This window comes from Lepus europaeus, chromosome 1 (genome assembly GCF_033115175.1).
Source record: "Lepus europaeus isolate LE1 chromosome 1, mLepTim1.pri, whole genome shotgun sequence".
Classification (NCBI taxonomy): domain Eukaryota; kingdom Metazoa; phylum Chordata; class Mammalia; order Lagomorpha; family Leporidae; genus Lepus; species Lepus europaeus.
Window position 1 is genome coordinate 153973328 of NC_084827.1, and position 15772 is coordinate 153989099.

The following is a 15772-nucleotide window of genomic DNA, read 5'->3' on the forward strand; positions in this document are numbered from 1 at the left end:
CAGAGTGGATAGTGAGAGAGAGAGACAGAGAGAAAGGTCTTCCTTTTTGCCGTTGGTTCACCCTCCAATGGCTGCTGTAGCTGGCACGTCGTGCTGATCCGAAGCCAGGAGCCAGGTGCTTTTCCTGGTCTCCGATGCGGGTGCAGGGCCCAGGGACTTGGGCCATCCTCCACTGCCTTCCCGGGCCAGAGCAGAGAGCTGGCCTGGAAGAGGGGCAACCGGGATAGAATCTGGCGCCCCAACCGGGACTAGAAGCCAGTGTGCCGGCGCTGCAAGGTGGAAGATTAGCCTGTTAAGCCACGGCGCCGGCCAAAACTTTTTTTTTTCATCTTGCTTAAGGGAATAGAGATTCATCCGTCTTTTGGCCACCCAAGACTACATTTCTATATGTATGTCCCTAATAAATTGCACTTTGTGTAAGTCTGGATTTGTCTATCTCTTTTTTAGTCTCAGGGGTTGTTCCACCTTTGGTGGCCAATTCTTATATACTAGGTTTTTCTGAAATACTTATCATATACTTTTTTCTTTTTTCAACTTATTTTTGGAGAAACATCTGTTTTTTTTTTTTATCAGTAACCCATCCTTTTTATTGCTTTATGAATATATCACAATGCTACTGATGGGCATTTAGATTACTTCCTGTTTGGGGCTTTAATGAGTAAAGCTTTTATGAACAATGTATTAATTATTTTTAATGCCATGTTGATTGAGCTAGGGGATACCCAGACAGTCAGCAAAACATTATTTCTGGGTGTGTCTGTAAGAATGTTTTTGGGTGACAATAGCATTGAATCAGTAGACTGGGTAGAGAAAATCCACTCTTACCAGTGTAGGCAGGAATCATCCAAAGGGCATAAAAATAGAGCAAGAGGAACGGAAAGGGCAAATTCTCTAGCCTTTTTCCTGAGCTGCGATATGCACTGTTTCCTGCCCTTGGACACAAGTACTCCTGGTCTCCTCTGGACTCCAGGAGTTACACCAGCTACTCCCCCTCCCCCTTGTCCCAGGACTTTAGCTTGGGATGGAATCTTAACACTGGCTTTTGCGGTTCTTCAGCTGACAAATGGTACATCACAGTATTCCTCGGTCTCCATAATCATATGAGCAAATTCCCACAATCAGTCTCCTTTATATATATTCTACTGGTCTGTTTCTCTAGAAAATTCTAACTAATATAAACATTCTTATATGTCTGCTTGTGTGCATATGTATTCATTACTCTTAGGAAAGTCCCTAAAAGTGGAATTGCTGGGTGGTGGATGCCACTGCCCTGAGACACCAGCATCCCATATTAGCACCGGTTTGAGTCTCAGCTGGGATTAGGGCATGGGCATATCTTTTTTTTTTTTTTTTTTGGAGAGGAGGGATGAGGTATTCAGACCACTACAACAGCTATTTTTGTTTTTATCTTGCAACACATTAAATATTTCATTCTGATAAGAAATCAGCTATTAATTCTTGTTACTCTTCTATAGGTAAGATGTTTTTCCCTTTGGCTTTTTTCAGGATTTTGTCTTTGGTCTTCTGCAGTTTGAATATGCTGTACCTGCCATGGAAGACATTTGGATAGTGAATGAGCAGACATAAGATCTGTCTCTCTCTTTAACTCTGCCTTTCAAATAAATAAATTTTTAAGGAAAAAAAAAAAAACTACTCGGTCTAATTCCAGCATCTCTGTCATATTTGTGGATGGTTCAAGCAGCTGCTTTGTCTCTTCATAGTATGTTTCTCCTATCATGCCTTCTAATTTTTTGCTGAAAGGTAGACATGATATATCATGTATCAGGACCTGAGTATACAAGCCTTTATGGTGGTGGTATCTTAAATCTGGCTAAGAGTTAGGCTATGTTCAATATTTACTGTTTCTGTAGTGCCAGAGACTTCAGATTCCCTTAGGATCCTTGTTTTTGTCTCTATGATATAATTTTTTGTTTTTACTACCCTGGGTATTCCTCCTCAGACTCAGTCTATGTCTTGCATCTGAAACCTAATGTTACTGCACTGGGGTCCCATGGGTGTGATGGAAAAGCATGGGGGAAGGGACACATTCTAATCTTATGATTAACTCCCAGCCTATACTGTGTCTGTGTCGCTGAGCTGAGACCTTAATAAGTATTTCTCATTTTCTACCCCCATCCTTCTTAGCTGAGAAGAAAAGGTTATAAAGAATAGGAGTGATAGAAATGTTCTTCCTCCAGATGGTATAAGGTTCTAGTAAAACAGGATTTTATTGTAGAGAATGCTGTGGGTTTGTTTCACAATGGTTAGCCTCCCTGCTCTGTGCTAGAGTTACTGGGGCTACTTCTTGGCTCTTCACTGTAAGAATCTAGTGGAGTGCCTGGAGGTAAAGTCAATGCAAATAAAGGGGACCATCAAGGCTGTGGTCCCTAGGACTTCCCCACTTTCAAGCTAGTCAATATTCAGCCTCAAGCAACTCATCGAAATTAAAGTATTCCTACTAGTAAGTTTATGGTTGTGTGGCTTCTGCTCCTAGTAAGCGATCCTGGCTTTGAATCTTTAGAATTAGATCTGTTCACTTCTCAATATTTCAGGGTTGAAGTTTGCTCTGCAATCTTAATTCTTTCATGGGCCCATGAAAAGGCACTAATTTTCAATTTGTCCACCCTTTTATTGTTTTAAGAATGGGAATGATGACTTCCAGTTTCTTTAAATGTTGGAGTTGAAGCCAGAATCCTGCCAATGTCTTAAATAGCATGAGGTTTTTGTTTGATAATCTTTACATTTTTCCCTGGTTATTGCTGCAGGAAAAATAATCAGCCAGCTATCTATCATATCTCACCCACCATCAGAAGACTCCTGTCTTTCTCCTTTGCCCTTTCTCAACCAGTACTATACTAGAGAGTTAAGTGCGACAGAAAATGATTTTAAGTGATTATTTTCTCAGTTCTTTTAAGGACAGAAAAAAGTACCATTCTAGATACATAGAGGAGGGTGATTTATTACAACGACTTAAGCATTTCCTCCCTTAATATTTCAATATGTATTTGCTAGATAAGGATATTTTCTAACACATCTGCAAAACAGTTATCATGTGCAAGAAATTCAACACTGATAACATATTTTTGTCTAATTACCATCCATAGTCCAGCTTTCTCTATTGTCTTAATCATTTCTTTCCTTTCAAAAGAATTCTGCTTTTGATCATATATATTCATTTACATATATACATGTATATATATATATATATATATAATTTTTACCCTTCTTTCAACCTAGAATAATTCCTCAGCTTTTCTTGACTTTTTTTTTTAAATAATATCTGCCAGCTGGTTTTAATAGCATATTTCTGCTTTTGGCTTTGACATTTCCTCAGGGTTAAATTCAGATATGCATCTTTGTCCAAAATACTGTGTAATATGGTATCATTCTCACAGGCAACATTAGTTTTGATCACTCAGACAAAGTATTGTCTGTTTCTCTATCACATAGTTTACAAGTGCTTTCTGACAACTGGGGGGAGATACTTTAAGACCACACAAATATCCTGCTCCTCATCAAAATTCTCCTCCATCCCAACTCCAGATTTTTTATTCACTGATGGTTCTTGCCTAATCTTTACTACAAAATCATTGTGTCATGTCACCTCTCATACCATGTTTATCAATCAGCATCCTACTATATAGAAAGGTCTTCCCTATTTTCTATCTGCCTATCCATCTATTACTAGTATGGATTCATGGCTTCCTGTTTTTCCAATGGTTCAATGCTGTACTTATTTGGAGCTAAAATTATCCCAGACATGGACAGTTGAAGCCTCTTCAAGGTAGTTCCTGTGTTCTTTCAATGTGCCCCCATCATTGTTTTGTTTTGAACACTTTCTTGCTTTTGGGCAATTAAAATGTTTTAGGCTAATCTTTCATCTTTTCTGTCCTGGTACTGAAGCTCTTCTCCAAAGATCTCTGGTTTCTTTTTCATGAGGAATAGCATTTAAAAACATGATATGAATGACAAGTATATTCAGTGATTGTTATCAAGGTAAGTTGGAGTCTAGACATGTACTGTACAATTTGATAGCCATTACCCACATAAGGATACTTAAAATTAATACAAATGAAATAAAAATTCAGATCTTTGGGGTAAGTGTTGTGGTCCAGCAGGTTAAGTCAATGTTGGTGGCAATAGCATCTCATATTGCAGCAGTAGCTCAAGTCCCAGGTGCTCCATTTTTGATCCAGCTTCCTCCTAAAGTACCTGTGAAGGCAGTGGCAGAATTCCCATTGAGTGGGCCCCTGTCACCCAGATAGGAGACTAGGATGGAGTTCCTAGTTCTTGGCTTCAGCTTGGTCCACATATGGCTGTTTTGGCCATTTGGGGAATGAACCTGTGAATGAAAGATTTCTTTCTGTCTCTCCCTCTTTCTGTAATTCCACCTTTCAAATAAATAAATACATCTATCAATCTTTTGGGAAAACATTCAGTTCAATTTCATTAGCCATGCTTCAAGTGCTCTATAGCTATAAGTGGTAGCTATCATATCTGATAGCACAGATATGTAGAAATTTTTTTAAAAATTTTATTTATTTATTTTTGACAGGCAGAGTGGATAGTGAGAGAGAGAGAGACAGACAGAAAGGTCTTCTTTTTTTCCGTTGGTTCACCCCCAAAATGGCTGCTATGGCTGGCGTGCTGCGCCGATCCAAAGCCAGGAGCCAGATGCTTCCTCCTGGTTTCCCATGTGGGTGCAGGGCCCAAGCACTTGGGCCATCCTCCACTGCCTTCCTGGGCCGCAGCAGAGAACTAGCCTGGAAGAGGGGCAACCGGGATAGAATCCGGCGCCCCAACTGGGACTAGATTCCTGGGGTGCCGGTGCCTCAGGGGGAGGATTAGCCAAGTGAGCCGTGGCGCTGGCCAATATGTAGAAACTTGAATAATGGTTTTAAATTCCTGCAATAGAAAAATCTAGGAGACACGCACATTTACGGACCCCCCCTTCCCCCCCCGCAACTCTCCATTGCCTTTTAAAAGTTTTCCTATGTTCCACTGCATTCATTCTTTTTTTTTTTTTTAATTTTTTTTTTTTTTTGACAGGCAGAGTGGACAGTGAGAGAGAGACAGAGAGAAAGGTCTTCCTTTTGCCGTTGGTTCACCCTCCAATGGCCGCCGCGGTAGTCCGCTGCGGCCGGCGCACCGCGCTGATCCGATGGCAGGAGCCAGGTGCTTCTCCTGGTCTCCCATGGGGTGCAGGACCCAAGCACTTGGGCCATCCTCCACTGCACTCCCTGGCCACAGCAGAGAGCTGGCCTGGAAGAGGGGCAACCGGGACAGGATCGGTGCCCCGACCGGGACTAGAACCCGGTGTGCCGGCGCCGCAAGGCGGAGGATTAGCCTAGTGAGCCGCGGCGCCGGCACATTCATTCTTTATCTTATTTTTTCCCTTTGGAGGTTTGGGTGCCAGCTGCTTCAATTCTTCTTTTTTTTTCTTCATCATCATCACCTTCTTCTTTTTGCAAAAAGATTTATTTATTTATTTAAAAGGCAGAGTTACAGAGAGGCAGAGGCAGAGAGAGAGAGAGAGATATTCCAACTGCTGGTTCACTCCCCGAATGACCACAACAGCCAGGCCTGCGCCAGGCCAAAGCCAAGAGCTAGGAGCTTCTTCTGGGTCTCTCATGTGTGTTCAGGGGCCCAAGCATTTAGGCCATCTTTTGCTGCTTTCCCAGGGTTATTAGCAGGCAGCTGGATAGGAAATGAAGCAGCTGGGACTCAAACCAGTGTCCACACTGGCTGCCAGTGCTGCAGACAGCAGCTTTACCCGCTACACAGTGCTGGCCCCTACATTAATTCTTTAACACAGTAAACAATTATTAATTGAGCATGTGCTACTAGACAGGTAGTATTTAAGGCTCCGTAAATCCAAGAATGAAGGTACAATCCTTGTTCTTTAAGGTTTATAATTTATTGAGAAGTCAGAATAAGTGGATTATTATAGAATGGAATGATACTTACTGAGATTAAAACAGGGCGCTATAACAATACATATTTTGGAGTAGGGATCTCAAGGAAGGTTTCTTTTTTTTTTTTTAAAGATTTATTTTATTTATTTGAAAGACAGAGTTACAGAGAGAGGTAGAGACAGAGAGAGAGGTCTTCCATCCGCTGTTTCACTCACCAGATGGCTGCAACGGCTGGAGCTGTGCTGATCTGAACCCAAGAGCCTTCTGGGTCTCCCACACAGGTGCAGGGGCCCAAGGACTTGGGCCATCTTCTACTGCTATCCCAGGCCATAGCAGAGAGCTGCATCAGAAGAGGAGCAGCCGGAGCTAGAACCGGTGCACATATGGGATGCTGGCACTTCAGACCAGGGCTTTAACCCCTGCGCCACAGTGGCAGCCCCAAGGAGTGTTACTTAAAATAAGTGACACTTAAATTTACAAAGGTAATTGTAATCCATAAGCTGTACACTGGAAATTTATATTCCAATAATATCTGAACTACTGAATGGTAAAAATAAGTCTACTAATAAAAACTCAGTTTTCTGAACCCATATTCCTCTTTATAATTGGATCCTGATAAAAACAAAACTTAAAATTTGTTCCTTGTAAAACAAATCACTATGGGGCCAGCACTGTTGTGTAGTGGGCTAAGCCTCTGCCTGTGGCACGCTGGAATCCCAAGTGGGTGCCAGTTTATGTCCTGTCTGCTTCTCTTCTGATCCAGTTCCCTGCTACGGCCTGGGAAAGCAGTAGATGGCCCAAGTGCTTGGGCCCCTGCATCTGCATGGGAGACTCAGAGGAAGCTCCTGGCTCCTGGCTCCTGGCTCCTGGCTTTGGATTGGCTCAGCTCCAGGCATCACGGCCAACTGGGGAATGAACCAGCAGATAGAAGACCTTTCTCTCTCTCTCTGCCTCTGCCTCTCCCTCTCTCCAGCTTCACCGACCTTTCAAGTAAAATGAATAAATGCTTAATTAAAACAATCATTTTGAAGAAGGAAGGGAATAAAATAAAGAAAAAATCATTTTGATTTTTATACAAATATACTTAAAATAGTTAATGTAATATTAATTAGAACCAATATTAAATAAAACACCAAAGAAAATTTCTTTCTTTTGATATATTTTTAAGAAATTTAGAAAAACAGGAGGGAAAGACATATCAAAGAGTCAGAACTAGAGATAACTTATTTTGCCCTTATTCACAGCTTGCTTATCCATCATTTTGTCTATAGATGATAAATATGCTTTTCAAAATTAATGTTTTAATAAAGTATAATTTACTTAATTATAAAGTAAAATAGCATTTTAGACAATTTTAGATCCTGAAAATCCTATTGTTTATGTTCAAAAGAAAATAAAGAGAGTGCTCACTAGGATTAACAAATATAAAACCTAAAATGTAGGGCAACATCATTTCTTCCAAAATAACTAACATCTGTACAGATATTATCCTGAGCAATATTCATAAGGCAAATATGTACTACATTTTTGTTTTCTTCACTATCCTTACTAGTACATTTTAAAAATCATCTGGGCATTTAATTTTCTTTCAAAATAGTTTAAGCATTAATAGTGCACTTAAAAAAAAACAATTGGAGATGTGTGATATATCAGGGTACACTGCCATGACTTTTTAAAAATTTATTAAATCCCACTATATAATGTCAATATCTAAAGATCATTCATAAACTATACTTTTAGGCTTTCTACATATAATTGTTCTAAAAAACTATACAATCCATTTCCTCTTGTATATGAAATAAACTGATGAAAAAATTTTTGTTCATGTTTTCCCAAAGGTGGCCTTACCTGTGGAGTCCAATAAAAAGTAGGGCTCAATCTGTAGAGTTTTCGTTTGTGGAAACTTTGAAGTGGCCTTGTTCGGGCTGCTGTATTCGTGATAGTCAAGGATGGAGATTTCAATCTTGTCCTGTCTTTTCTCCTTTTCTTACTGTGCCTCTGGTTAAGTAACCAGCTATTGGAGGAAGAGAGCTCATCTAAATTCTCTGAAGCACTGAAATGCCACGAAATTATTGGGGGATGGGAGGGGAAATAAAACAAACAGAAAGACAAAGAAAACTAAATGTAAGTTGCCTTAGTTTATTATGATAAAAGAACATTAATTTTAGTCAATTTTGTGATAATTAATGAAAGAATTGATATTAATTGATATTCCAATTGTAAATAATTTTCTCCTGTAAAACAAATATCTCAAGTTAGAAAATACTCACAAGTCCTCCAGTATAATGTGAATGTTCATTATAAATAAAAAATCTACATATTTAATACATAGTATTTTAATATTTAAATCCTATTACATAAGAGTATAGGTTTTAAAAAAGCTAAACTTTTATTACTCCATCATTAGCTGCTTTTAAATAAGAACTACATATCACTTCAGTGAATTTTGAAAGAGATGCAAGCCTACTATACTTTAATAATTTTTTTAAACTTCTGAGATATAGAAGCAACAATGGATCACATAAGCTACACATAACAATAAACAAAACAATTTTATAATCACTCTTCACATTAATTTTAAACATATTTAAATATTTAATTTTATTTATAACAGGATATTATATGTGAAATAATTAACCTTTCAGCCACTATAAGGTATTAATTTCAACCTTATTTATGTAAGGCAGAGAGTCAATTTAGTATTCTAAAATTAAAAGTGAATCTGCTATATGTAATACGACTTATCAGTATATAAATTCTAAATGTGCTATTTGGTTTAAGTAGAATTGGTATTTTCTAGTAAACAGAAAATACAGTTTTGCTATAGCAGTATTAATTGGTTTTGAATCATATTTATGACTGCTATAAAATATTCTGTTAGCTTGTGGAAAATGTAATAATTCAAGAAGGTTTTACATATTAATGAAAACTAGAAATAGAGGTGTCTGAATGGCTTAAGTTGGTGAAATCAAAGAGAATAATAAAATATGGAAACCGATAATATCACACATTGAATAAGCATGTAATTTAGCATGCACTATTGGTCAGTAAAGTTCTCCCTATACTGATGTCAACTATTTCACCTTAAATATATTATGCCTCCAGAGAACACTAGCAAGAATGATTTAAATTTCACTTAATATTTCTAAAGATATTCTGTCACGTAGCAGCTAAGAAAAGCTTAGGGTCAGGCCAGTCCACTGCAGTGGCTTTCAATGTGGTAAGCCTGGGCTTCAGCAGAAGTCAGCTTGTGAAGAGCCCTGGCAGCTCTGCCAAGAGTTGGATCACTGGAAAAGGACCTGCCCTGGAGTCGAAGGATGCCCAGGTCAGAGCCACAGATCTTATTGGCTCTAAGCTGAAAAGCCCTTCACTCAGCCCAACTTCCAAAGTGACCACTGCAGCTGAGGGTGTGGTCAAGTAGGGTCAGCAACATTGCAGGCAGAACTGTAAATTTCTTGTTAGAGTTGCCACCTGCCTTTACCTGGCCAGCTCTCCTCCCAGGCCAGCCAAGTAATGAAAGTCAACAGAGTGCCTTCCCCTAGGAGGTTCACACCTCCCTTAGGATATACCCCATGTGAAGAGATAGATAGGTCTGGGCCTCTGAATTTACAAGGCCTAAAGCCCAACAGATTATTATCAAGCCCCTTCTATCAGATTCTATTTGCCTCTCAATCAGAAAAATTACTTGTAGCTTAGACAGCACCTTTCTTAGCTCCTCTAATAAAGACTCTGTCCTTTGTTCTAGACCCTGTCTAGCGTACTTGGGCCTCATTCCTTTGTAATCATAACCTCTACTCTACCTCCAATGGCTCTACTCCCAACCTGTGTGTACTGATGGTCCTCTTCCCCACTTAATGCTGTATAATTGTTCAAACCTGGTTAATGCCACTCTTAGGATCATTGGTTACTATTCTCACTCTGTCTTTTATGACCTTGTCTAAATATGATCAGAGTCGGCAAACTTGGAAGGCTTCCATAGCCTTGGCAACTCATGACGACAGCCTAGGGTGGTTACTGGTGCCATAAACTAGAGTGTCAATTTGTTGGGTCAACAACAGGAGCCACTGTGCACTTGCTCCTCATGTGGGATCTCTGTCCTTAATGTGCTGTACATTTTGATTTGATGCTATAACTAGTACTCAAACAGTATGTTTCACTTTGTGTGTCTATGTGGGTGCAAACTGTTGAAACCTTTATACTAAATTGATCTTCTGTATATAAATATAATTGAAAATGAATCTTGATGTGAATGGAAGGGGAGAGGGAGCGGGAGAGGGGAGGGTTGCGGGTGGGAGGGAAGTTATGGGAGGGGAAAGCCACTGTAATCCATAAGCTGTACACTGGAAATTTATATTCATTAAATAAAAGTTAAAAAAAAAAAAAGAAAAGCTTAGGGTATAATGCTACTCTCAAATTAACAGGTCCAATCTCACATCCATGATATTATATGACAACAATATAGATGATGCGTATTGTCTATAAGAAATTTTTAAGTGTCTGAGTGCTAAAGAAATGAGCTCTGGAACTGGGCTATCAAGTCAATGGTAAGCAGAAGGCACAAAGATAGCCAATATGATGTTAGGTACCAGGCAGGGCAGGTGGCTGGCATAGAAATGAGTCAAGACCAGGAAGAAGGCAAATTTCAATAGTCTGGGATCCAGGAATGTAGTAGTAGCTGGGATCCAGGAATGTAGTAGTAGATCTGGCACAAAAAGTTTCTTCTTCCAGCAAATCAGAAACACCTTAAGGCAGAAGGATAACCTGACTGCTTAAAAGAAACCTTGCTCTGGCAGAACGTAAAGGAAATTACATGCTTTTGTTGTAGAAGTCTGAGATATATTTAACCAATGCTTCCATCTACTTACAACTCTAGCTGTTAATGAGACCTTAATTTCCACCAAGTTCCATTCTAAAGCCCTCACTCTCTCCATTAGGAAAGTTAAGCGTTTTTGTTGTAAAATATAATAATGTATGACCTGGTCATAAATTTGTAAAAATAACAAGCAGATGAGAGCTAATAGGATGTTTTATTTGTAAAAGAGCAAGACAAAAGAATTATGTCTAAAAAATTGTTTTAGTCTTAAAAAAGAACAAAATGACGAAGAGTTTATCTTAGCAAATAAAAGTCATTCGTTCACATGTTAATAACACTGTCTAATTTATTTAATAGTTGGTTAATAGCTTCTTGAAAGTACTGGTTTTACATTACAATCCTAGAAATCTTAGTAGTTACTTATGGATGACAAGAATTGGCAATCAAGTTGCTTTTACAGAATCTGGATGAAAAAGTTAAGTGGATTTTTTAAATAAACAACTGAGTCAATTAACCTTTTACCTGACATTTTATTGCACATCACTATTAACACCAATCTTCTATAGATATTAGAAACCTTAAATGATGAGTAAGATGAACTAAGGACATGGGTCTATAGTGACATGTATTAGGTAACTTCTTAGGGTCAGCTTACTGATACTGGCAAGGGTGAATGAAATAGTTTAATTTCAATCAATTGTTTTTACAATAAACCCAATGAGAGGTAGTTTAAATATTTTCACAGGAGATTATTCGAGTATTTAATAACCTTTTGCTTTAATCAATTATGTTATGGGAAGGTTAGGAATAAACCTCATAATGCTCTGCCCAAATAGTAAATAAAAACTTCTGAGTCTGGCTGTGAACGTAGAACGCTAGAACCATAAAAGCACAGCAAAGACTTCATAGCACTACTTTATCCCTTAGTATAAAGTAATAGACTGTTTTCAAAGTATTCTGCGTAGTTTTCTAAATTCTCTTTGCATGTTATGTATTTACTAATTAAGACCTGGCAAGTGGTGTAGGCATTTGGTGCAGTGGATAAGCCATCAGTTGGGCTGACTGCATTTCATATTGGAATGCCTGGTTCAAGCCCCAGCTCCTTTACTTCTACTCCAGCTTCCTACTAATGCATACCTTGGGAAGCAGCAGATGACAGCTCAAGTACTTGGCTCTCTGTCATTCATGTGGGAGACCTGGACTGGGCTCTGGGCTGCTGGCTTTGACCTGGCCCAGCCCTGGATGTTGTGGGCATTTGGGTGAGTGAATCAGTACATGGAAGATCTTTTTCCATAAGTCTCTCCCTGTCTCTCTGCCTTTTAGATAAAATGAAAATATTTGAATTGAAAAGAAAAATCTGGCAACATTTTGCATAAAGCTTGAATACAAATTCTTGTATATGGTTGCTAAAATGGAAAAGGAAGCTATTTTAGATGAACATATGAGATCCATTGGTATATACCTACCATGTAAGCTTCTTTCCTTAACTTAGGAAAATTCCAAAAGAAGCAATCTTAGAAATATGAGGAAAAAAACAGATAAGGAGGGGAAGGCAGGCCCATTACATAGGTAATTCATAGCTGTCTTCTTAGTTTGAACAGATGGAGTAAAAAAAAAAAACTATTTTTGAGAATCACAGTTACATATTCCATTTTCATTGCTTTACTGTACTGCTGATAATCTGTAAGGATACATTTCTGATCTATTAAGAAATGTTACAACTGCTTCAGAAAAGTGATTAAAGTGCTCTTGGATTTTGGCGTCCAAGTAAGCACATTCAGTGCTTACTGTCCTTCAGGGGAAAATAATTATATTCTGAGAGATACATATCCTTAAAATATCTTCTAAATCCAAGAATTACTAAAGAAGGCCTTAATAGAAGATTATTTTATTATATCAAGACAATGATTAATTGAAGAGCTGGGCAATATAGAAGGATAGGCCAATATCAGCACATGCTACATGGAACAAATGTTGGTGACTTTCTCATCAGATTGCCCACTATGGCATATATGCCCTGTTCTTTGCCTTAAACTACATATGCAGCTAAGTGTTCTCAGATCAATTCCCTTATACTCACAACACTCTTGTCTTAAGCACACTTCAGAAAAAGCAGGATAAACACTGGAGAAGAGAATTTAAATATACATACTCAGAGATTATATTAGCCTCCCAGTTCCCCAAACTTACATATATACAAATACTCACACATTCTATACTAGTTGAGTAGGGTCTCCTCAGAGTTCAAAGCTATCCAGAACCTCAGAATGTAACATTATTTGTAAATATATTTGCAGATGCAATTATTTAAGATGAGAATACACTGGATCAGAGAAGGGCCTAAACCCAATCAGAGATATCCTTATAAGAAGACACACACAAAGGAAGAATGACATGTGAAGACAGGCAGAAGAACATGGAGTGACATATTTCTATATTCCAAGAAAAGCCAAGGACTACAGGAACTACCAGAAGTTAGAATGAAGCAAGGAAGGATTCTTTTCTAGAATCTCCACAAGAAGCATGGTCCTATCTGACACCTTGAGTTTGAATGTCTAGCCTCTAGAACTGTGAATGAATTAATTCCATTATTTTAAGCTACACAGCGGTAATCTGTTACAGCAGTCCTAGGACAACTAAGAATTGTTTTTGTATGACTTGTCATCCCTGTTTCTAGTCCCTCCTTTTCACTATTTGAAATTCCTTGATGAACTCAATCTACAAGTGGCAACTTTTCCCATTACCCAAAGTCCTGCCAACAATTGAATTTACTACTTCTTCTTTCTTTGATATAAAGGTATCACTTACTAGATAACCCAATGGCATTTAGGATAGCAGTAACCAATTTTAAAGAAACAAATATAAACTAGAACTTAAACATACAAAAATAGCCCCGTAAAGGCATTATTTGTCTCCAAAATGGCAAAAGTAAATCTTCCCAAAAAACCAATGGATCAAGATCCAGGAATTACCTGATACATAGCAGCTTTGACTAGAGGAACCTTTTACTCAGAAACATAAATCTTTTAAACCTCAGCAATAAGAAAATGTGTTATAGTACACTGTAAAATTATATTCTTGTTTTTTTTTTTAATGTGCATGCTTTTATTTATTTTCCAATGATTCGATGTATGTGGGCAGGGTTTGGGAGGGATGGATTTTTTTTTTTGTATTTTTTTTAGTTAGCTTTTCATTTCAATTACCAAATATCTGGTGACTCTAACTTTATAAAGAAAAGAGGCTTATTTTGGTTCATAGTTCTGGAGGCCAACAGTCCAAGATTGGACAGGTGCATCAGGTGCATTCGTTCATCTTCTGGTGATGATGATCTTTTTTTTGCTGGTAGTGTCCAAGGTGTCACAGGGCATTACATTGCAAGAGACAGGGAACATATGCATATGTATAACACATACACACACAACACACACACACACACATAGTCTCTTTCTCTCTAGCTCTCTCTCTTTTTTTAAAGATGTATTTATTTATTTATTTGAAAGTTAGAGTTACACAGAGAAAGAGAGCCAGAGAAAGAGAGAGAGAGGTCTTCCATCCGCTGGTTCACTCCCCAATTGGCTGCAACGGTTGTAGCTGTACTGATCCAAAGCCAGGAGCCAGGAGTTTCTTCCGGGTCTCCCACGTGGGTGCAGGGGCCCAAGGACTTGGGCCATCTTCTACTGCTTTCCCAGGCCATAGCAGAGAGATGGACCGGAAGTGGAGCAGCTGGGTCTTGAACCGGCACACATATGGGATGCTAGCACTGCAGGCAGCGGCTTCACCAGCTATGCCACAGCACCGGCCCCTTTCTCTCTTATTTTTAAAAAAATATTTATGTATTTGAAAGTCAAAGTTACAGAGAAGGAGAAGCAGAGGCTAAGGCAGAGACAGAGAGGGAGATCTTCCATCCACTGCTTCATTCCCCAAATGGCCACAATGGTCAGGGCTGGGCCAGGCTGAAGCCAGGAGCCAGGAGCTTCTTCTGGGTCCCCTACACGGGTGCAGAGGCCCAAGCATTTGGGCCATCTTCCACTGCTTTTCCAGGTGCATTAGCAGGGAGCTGGATTAGAAGTGGAGCAGCCAGAACTCGAACCGACACCCATATGGGATTCTGGTGTCATAGGCGGCAGCATTACCTGTTACACCACAGTAGTGGTCCTGACTTTCTCTTTTTATAAAGCCACTGGGAATAAACCACAGCAACTCCACCCTAACGACCAAATCTAATTATAATCAGTTCCTAAAAGCCTCACCTCTAGACACCATAATTAGATTAGGTCTCTACCTACCCTCTTGGTTTCAACATTAAGACATTGGGGACTAAACTATTACTTAAGTTTGGGGTCAAACCATATTCAAACTATATCATTTCACTCCTGGTCTCTCAAAACTTAAATGCTTCCCACATACAACATATAGTCCATTGAATCATGGAAGTCTCTAACTTACTTATTTTTTTATTTCTACAGGGCTTACAGCTAAGAGTTAGCCTTGAGTCTCAGATAAGACTTTGGACTTTTGAGTTAATGCTGGGATGAGTTAACACTTTGGAATATTGGGGATGGAATGATTATAAAATTACATTTCAAACAAGATGTGATCTCTTAAAAAATATCAATGTATACTTTAATGCAGCCACTAAAATGGGAAAGATGTATTTTAAGTATAAAAGTTTCATAAATAATATTAACTGATCTACTAGATCTCAAATATGAAAATGATTATAACGAAGACATGACATATAAGACATATATTGAGTAATATAATTTCTTACTATTTTCTGAGTTTTCCAGTTTTCTTACAATGAACTTATACCATTTTTAAAATAACAAAACAGAAACATCATGTAAAAAATAGTCTTTTTAAAAAAAAAATTTCTTTATTTAATTTGAAAGGCAGAGACAAAGGGAGAGACAGATATTTCCCATCCACTGGTTTACTCTCAAGATGCCTGTATCAAGTTGGGTTGGGCCAGGCCAAAGCCAGGAGCCATGAACTGAATCTGAGTCTAACAATTGTGTGGTAGAAAATCAAATATTTGAACCAT

General features: G+C 38.5%; 1 protein-coding gene across 6 annotated transcripts in view; it reads right to left on the bottom strand.

Moving 5' to 3' along the window:
• Positions 1–15772, bottom strand: part of KANSL1L (KAT8 regulatory NSL complex subunit 1 like) — a 179272-nt gene that overhangs the window by 59774 nt on the left and 103726 nt on the right. For 5 of the 6 annotated variants that reach the window (XM_062190902.1, XM_062190875.1, XM_062190883.1 and 2 more), the window contains exon 6: positions 7764–7968. In XM_062190902.1, coding sequence (XP_062046886.1) covers positions 7764–7968 — 205 coding nt within the window. The remainder of the gene's footprint in view (positions 1–7763; positions 7969–15772) is intronic. The other variant, XM_062190921.1, reaches the window with a different exon arrangement.